Source organism: Azolla caroliniana, unplaced genomic scaffold, assembly GCF_043228905.1.
Source record: "Azolla caroliniana isolate FFs.n. ecotype wild unplaced genomic scaffold, voAzoCaro1.0.p SCAF_3, whole genome shotgun sequence".
In the NCBI taxonomy this organism is placed as follows: domain Eukaryota; kingdom Viridiplantae; phylum Streptophyta; class Polypodiopsida; order Salviniales; family Salviniaceae; genus Azolla; species Azolla caroliniana.
In genome coordinates, this window is record NW_028230438.1 from 816852 (window position 1) to 823759 (window position 6908).

Here is a 6908-nt window from a genome sequence, read left to right on the forward strand (position 1 = left end):
GAGTTCTCACCCACATATTTTTTAAACAAATGCCCATTGTTGGTGATTTAAATTTTTGGTGTATAATATTCCCTCTCACACTTGTCAAAACACATGAATAGCATTGCATGGCCATATTTGTATTTTTTTAGTGTATAAAATCCCCATACATTTGTCAACACGTGAATACCATTTTACCTAGCACTCATTTCCAACTACGGTGCAGTACCAGAAGGGAGACAAATACTAGAAGTGAGATATGCATCAGCATCACCACTCATTCATAAATGCTTTTGCTAGAGCTCCCTAAGATGAAGGAGTCTGGCCCTCAATATGTAGGTATTCTCATGTCACCTTCACATTGGCTAAATGAGAACCAGCATAATCATAGCTTCTGATGATTGATTGATGCAAAGATATATATTAACATTGCCTAAGAGCAAAACAGGCAAAATAAAACCATGGTAAAATAAAAGCGGGTGAACAAAGAGGAATGAGCTTCATCATCATCATACATTATTCCATATGGTGCTCATTAACCGAGCATGCACACAAAAGCTGAAGAGATAAATTTTGCTTTTTTCAATGCCAAAAGGACCCGATGGTGTCAACTGGTGCCATTGTGGCGGCGTCTTTGTCAAGTTACAAACAACAAGTTTTGAGTTCCTTTGAGAATACAAGTAAAGAAGGTTTCCTGAACTAACAATTTGATCTACTAAAGGACCTTTACCTTTGCCACAAAAACCTCGAAAGATACCATAAGGCATTCGAGCAATTTCAAGCATTTCCATACCAGGTTCATGAAGCTCCCATATACGAATACTCTTAAATGCTTCAATACCATGAGTGACCCCTACAAGAAGGATCTTATCATGATGTTCTACCAGCCTTCCATACGCATAACAAGAAGGAACAAGCATTGGAATCTGGTTCCAAACCCCCTTTTGCATGTCATAAACTAACAGGGCTTCAGGTGGACCCGCCGTCCAACAATAGAAGAACCCTCGAGAGAATAATGAGCATGCGAATGCTAATTTTTGGCGCACGGGTAGTTTGGCAGTGATAGACCATTCATTCGTTAAAGAATCATAAACTTCAGTGATAGCCTCGGATTCGAAGCTACCAACAGCAATCACCTTAAAACTACATTTCTTCTCATCGACGAGAATTCCCACAACAGGATCGGGGCGATTCACGTGCCGTTTCGGTAATTCTCTATAACTAGACATGAGAGGGTTAAGCACAAGGAGTACCTGGTTTTCAGCATATGCATTGACACATAGCAATCCCGAAGAGGCGGCGACAGGGTAGCAACCCCGATCACGTGGCATGATACCTGAGACACCACCAATGCTTATCTTACGCCACCGCGAGAATTCGGAATCGAGGACATAGGAGAGGGGGGTATCATTAAAGGGTTCAATACACAGGGCAAAGAGCCATGGTTCCGGTGGATGCATCTCTGAACAGAGAAGAAGGAGGCGTTCCGAGAATGTTTCTTGGTACCATTGTTTCGATACGGTAGACGTCCGCACATACAAAGAGAGGGGTAGGCAGGAGCGGATCCGGTCAACGATTTCTTCAGGAAGGTCCGCAAAGGAGAGGTCGTTGTCATCAGGGGCATATGGCATGGTGATATCTGATTGGTCTACTGGTGAAGAGGGGGTCAGGCATGCTAGGCCGGGAGGGCGGAGAAGGTTGCCACCAAGAAGAAGGAGAGGTGGAGATGGAGAAGAAATCTGATTAATCTGTGTATGCCAGAGGGATCTAATGAGAGAGAATTTGATACAGCTTACCAAATTGCCCATAAATGAAATGGCACAGAGAGAGAGAGAGAGAGAGAGAGAGAGAGAGAGAGAGAGAGAGAGAGAGATCAATATACAGAGCCCTCTTAGAAGAGAGAAACCCTATACAGAGAGCTCTGAGAGAGAGAGAGAGATCAATATACAGAGCCCTCTTAGAAGAGAGAGAAACCCTATACGGAGAGCTCTTGACAGAGAGAGAGAGAGAGCCCTCTAGAAGAGAGAGAAACCCTATACAGAGAGCTCTGTGAGAGAGAGAGAGAGAGAGAGAGAGAGAGAGAGAGAGAGAAAGTGAGAAAAACCCTATACTGCCTGCCTCTTTCTGAAGCTTCCTTTCTTTGAAATGAATCACTAAGTCTCCTTTTGATAGAGAGAGAGAGAGTGTGTGTGTGTGTGTGTGTGTGTGTGTTATGTATGACTCTATGAGTTCTCTTCACTTCAAGAAAGAGATTTGTTTGGAAAATGGTCCTCCCTCATGGTGTAGCGCGTCGAAAGGAGGGGGCAATCTTAGGACTCGATCGCTCTTCGCCTTAGAATGTCTATGCTCTTCCTGATAGATAGATCAATTGATTGATTGATTGATTGACAAATCGATAGGCTACTCACTCTAAACAGTTGATTACTTTATGTCCATATGTTGTTGCATCTGTTGCATACAAGCTCCCTAGTGACATTGCTTCATTGGTTTTGCCACAGCTCGCTTATGATTGATTGATAGATTGATTGATCAACACTAAGGACTATTGCTCTAAACTGTTGGTTATATTTATGTCTGTGTATCGTTGCAAGTGTCGCATACATGTTCCCTTGTGTTGTTTGTTGCGTGTGTTTTGTAATCGTTGGCTTATGCAATTGTTGTTTCAAGTTGTTGTCTACCACGGCCTCCTTGCGCTTCCAAATGTACTCCTACTTGTCATTGCTATTTGTGTTGCCCCTTTGTAGGCATACGCATATATACAAGCATACCATATCCTTTACAAGTAGAATGGTATATAGATGGCATATCCAGCCCCCCCCCCCCCCCTTCGTACATTCTGCTACAATGTTAAGTACGTCTGGGCACAATTTGGATGAGGACATCACACACATACTATATACTCTTTCCAAATATCAATGACAGTTCAGGGCCCTACAATACATGCTCAACTTTTACTCTGAAAGCATGCAAAGCACTTACTTATAAGATAAGAGGTTGCCTTAATGCGTGGTTAATTTGATATCATGGTAAACCTTCTTTGTTTCATAAACAAGATATGGCATCACAATAGAACTAGATGTTATTTATGAATTGTTCTAAGCACGTAGTAGATGTTTAAAAATGGTGAACGCTAGAAACTTCAACTCATCAAACAAACATCGTAATTAGATCATACACAAAAACTATAACTATATTTTAGACATGTTGATGTGAGCTTATATTTCGCGTATAGGATCTCACCAAACATGTGGTTTAAGGTTAGAAACATGAATAATAGAAATGTGTCTTCTATTATATAATTGATTCACGTTTTTAAAATGCCAACCTACCAATAGCTAGTCGGTATCTAATAAAAAAAAGGTGATGTGACCATGGAATTTATATAAATTCCTTTTCTTATAAACTATGCTCATCCCATGAACATAACTTGGAACAAAACTATTCATAATCAAGAAAATATTTAGAACAACGGTATATTTGAAAAGGCATAGTTTTAAATATTATTTCATGGGCTTTTCCCGATGCTTCTTGTGGAGTGTTGTTTGATGGTCCATTGTCGCATTTGATAAAGTGACAATGAAAAATACCTTTTATTAGTATTCGAATATAGTTTAGGCTAGGCAATAGACATCAAAAGGTATAATATTAATCAAGAAAGTCATGCAGTCAAACCCTACACACTTGAGGGTCATCTAATGAAGCATATGGAAAACATAGTGCATGATCACAACAATGGAGGGGAAATAGCATTGTAGGATTGATCCAAGGGAGAAAAAAGCTGACAAAGGAGACTTTTATAGGTGGAACCAATTATCTAGATGGGGAAGCCTAGTGATACTGTATTCACAAGGAAGATGGATTTCGTATTACTTAATGGTTAAATCAATGATTTCATGAAAAATTCTTAATTATGACATAATGGGGCTAGAAAGAGAATCGCTTTAAGTTTATTATATTTCATGGTAGAGCAAACTATGACTCTCTTATTGTTTGCCTTCCTTAAAGAAAGTCATGATGGCTCCACAACACATGCTTTGTAACAATCTTAGTTATTGATTTCCCATTTGTCATGCCTAAAAGTGAATCATTGGTACATGAACACCTCTAATTGCTTTTAATTTGTTCTAAACATTTGGAGTGTGAATAAACGTTCAACTTCGTCCATTATAAGTTGGCATAGAGTTAATGTACAAATTATAGTTTGAAATTAAAATTTAACTTGCATCCCTTGATTATAAAGCAGGATAACCAGCTTTTATCTAGAGGTCAAACTCTCAAACTAGAAGGGTAAATGTATAAATCATCAAACTATAAGGGTAAATTCATTTCATGGGCCAAGAACTATGGAGCTTGATTACAAGTACAAGTATGATGATGTTTAAGTCACTTCATAAGCAAGGAAGAAAGGAAATTCAAATGTTAGTAAAAAGGTCTAGTCATAGATGGCGTTTAACTTGGGCCTCACAACTTCTAATAGGTTGCAAGGCCTAGGCTTATCTTTGGACAAGCTAAAAATTATAGTTGGTTTTATACAAGCCTAATCATGGAGCTTGATTACAAGTAGGAGGATGTTTAGGTCACTTCATAAGCAAGGAAGAATGTAAATTCAAATGTCGGTAAAAAGGTCTAGTCATAGATGGAGTTTAACTTGAGCCTCACAACTTCTAATAGGTTGCAAGGCCTAGGCTTGTATTCGGACAAGCTAATATGCATAGCTGGCTTTATACAACTTAGTTGTGTTCTATTAATCCTCTTAACACAAAGTCTTCCATTGTCATTTCATATTTTAGGATTTAGGAACCTTGACCAAATGGCGTAGCTTTATCAATGTTTACACTTGTCCACAATTGAATACATAAGGTTGCAACTTACATTTTTACCTAACATTATGGTTGTAGATGATGGAAAAGAAAATTATAAAGTGAACATTAAGTAAGATAGAAGAACCTAAATTGTTTGTAGTTTACAATACCATCACCACATAAGCAATGGTTCAAATATCATAAAACGAGCATAAAGAACATGTCAACCTATCAACATTAATCAACATTACTTCAATATGAGAGACAACATGACAAGATGGCATGCACAACATGCCATTAGATGTACAAAACCACTTCACAAAAAACCATTTTTTATGGCAAAAGGGTACTATTAAGACATTTGTCTTGAAATCTATGATTCGTAAAAATTGTTTAACTCCATTAAGCAATATTGATTGCCCCATTAATGCAAAACTATATGCAATCGACACTCATCCATTGTTATCATCCATGGATAGTCTTGTGACATCTAATTGATTAATATTCTTTCTCAAGCATATATAGATGACTCATACTTCACGATGATGAATGATCTTGAACATATGCAAGCAATAATTGATGAACTTGATATTAAAGTGTCACAGTTACCCCCTTGGATGAACGCGATGAGGAAAAAAAAGAGTTGAATGGGTTTTTGCATAGCGTTGACAAAATTAACTTAGTGGAAAATAGCCACTTGATCATTACATATCTGCTTACAATTTAATGTGTACAATCCATATCGGAAAATATCACTTGATCGGTGTAAGGACATGTCACAAACCATAGTTTCTAAAATGTAGGTGTTATAAGCATGTTAAGAGAGGCCTATGGATTTTAGCATAGACAAAGCTCTACTCACCCAGACCTTTTGGAGGATTAAAATTACTTTGATCTAAAGGTACATATGTTGGAAAGGAAAGCCATGTTGTTGCCTACCCATGAAGATGATCACTCAAGGATTAATGCATCTTCCATCATCTACAACTTTGGTTTTTGGGAAATCTCTTATTGGGAGTATGTGTTTGGAATGTTTGATGGTCATACCAAAGGGTGTCCCTTTAGCACCAAATTGCTTAGAGCTTGAAAGTTAGTACTACAACATCTTAGTTGGAATGACAAGGGTAAGCATGTTGGCAACTTCATAAGATGGGAGAGTCTTCATTGGAGGTTCCTTTGTGTTCCCTTGTTAGCCCATGTGGAACTACATATGCCATTCTTCTTAGCCACACAAGGTATTAATTGTATCTCTAATTTTCTTAATGAGGGGTGTGAAGCTTTCTAGATGCAACAAAGCATAATAATTTGGGTCCACATTACAAATACATATGGTTTAGAATATCTAATCAACTATTTCCATTTACTCTCGTGTCACCACTAGTGGGATTGCATTGGCTTTTTTATTGGCAATTAATGCATGATAACATAAGTATTTGCGCGAATATTCTATCAGTTCATGACATGGAGATGGTGGAAGGCTAGACTTATGACGCTTTGGAAATAGGTTTGTTGCTTAAACAAATAGTGTTATTGTGGTGAGGATTATTAGGTTCACTCATGATTGGATTTCATCCCTGTGTGAAGGACGTGAAACATAAAATACCATCAACATGCCATACCATTGAATGTTACCTTATTTTATACTATTGTTGTTGAAGAACAATGTTTAGCCTCACCAATAGAGTCTTGACAATGTCTCAAAATGTCATATAATGAAAGGGGTAGCCAACCCAATACCTAAAGCTCCTAGAATACCCTATGTCACAGGTGCTTATGGGTTTGTCCTAAATTCCTAGGGTTAATTGGTTTCTTGAGTATCCTACCATTAACTTATTAAAAACTGGTAACATTTCGTGAGAGAGCAACATGTACATTGACGATTTTGTAGGTTTCGGTCGGCCCACTTGACTTGAACCTAAGACTTGTCAGCACCAAATTTAATCTGACCAATGATTTTGAGCCACCCCACACATATTATTCATCTCAACCACTCTAACTAAACTTGGCCTTACATTTGCCATCACCGACCAGATACTGCACCGGAGACGCTCACGATCAAACTCATAGAACCTCATACCCACTTACTTAGTAATGAAACTATTGTAGATGGTCTAACCTTCAACCTTT

The 6908-nt window shown here is 38.2% G+C and overlaps 2 protein-coding genes across 2 annotated transcripts in view; one reads left to right on the top strand and one right to left on the bottom strand.

The window, feature by feature from the left end:
- Nucleotides 1–459: 459 nt before the first annotated feature.
- On the bottom strand, nucleotides 460–1960 carry LOC147865729 (F-box/kelch-repeat protein At5g15710-like). Its single transcript, XM_087316083.1, has one exon. It carries the CDS (start codon nucleotides 1785–1787, stop codon nucleotides 489–491), a length of 1299 nt encoding a protein of 432 aa, XP_087172209.1. The 5' UTR covers nucleotides 1788–1960; the 3' UTR covers nucleotides 460–488.
- Nucleotides 1961–6539: 4579 nt separating this feature from the next.
- Nucleotides 6540–6908, top strand: part of LOC147865730 (protein TUNICAMYCIN INDUCED 1-like) — a 1570-nt gene continuing 1201 nt past the window's right edge. The window contains exon 1 of the mRNA XM_087317530.1: nucleotides 6540–6548. Within this exon, the coding sequence (XP_087173656.1) occupies nucleotides 6540–6548 (9 nt within the window). The remainder of the gene's footprint in view (nucleotides 6549–6908) is intronic.

What these genes read in the sequence shown, in the direction of transcription:
- LOC147865729 (XM_087316083.1), bottom strand. Translation starts at nt 1,787, where the DNA reads ATGGGCAATTTGGTAAGCTGTATCAAATTCTCTCTCATTAGATCCCTC.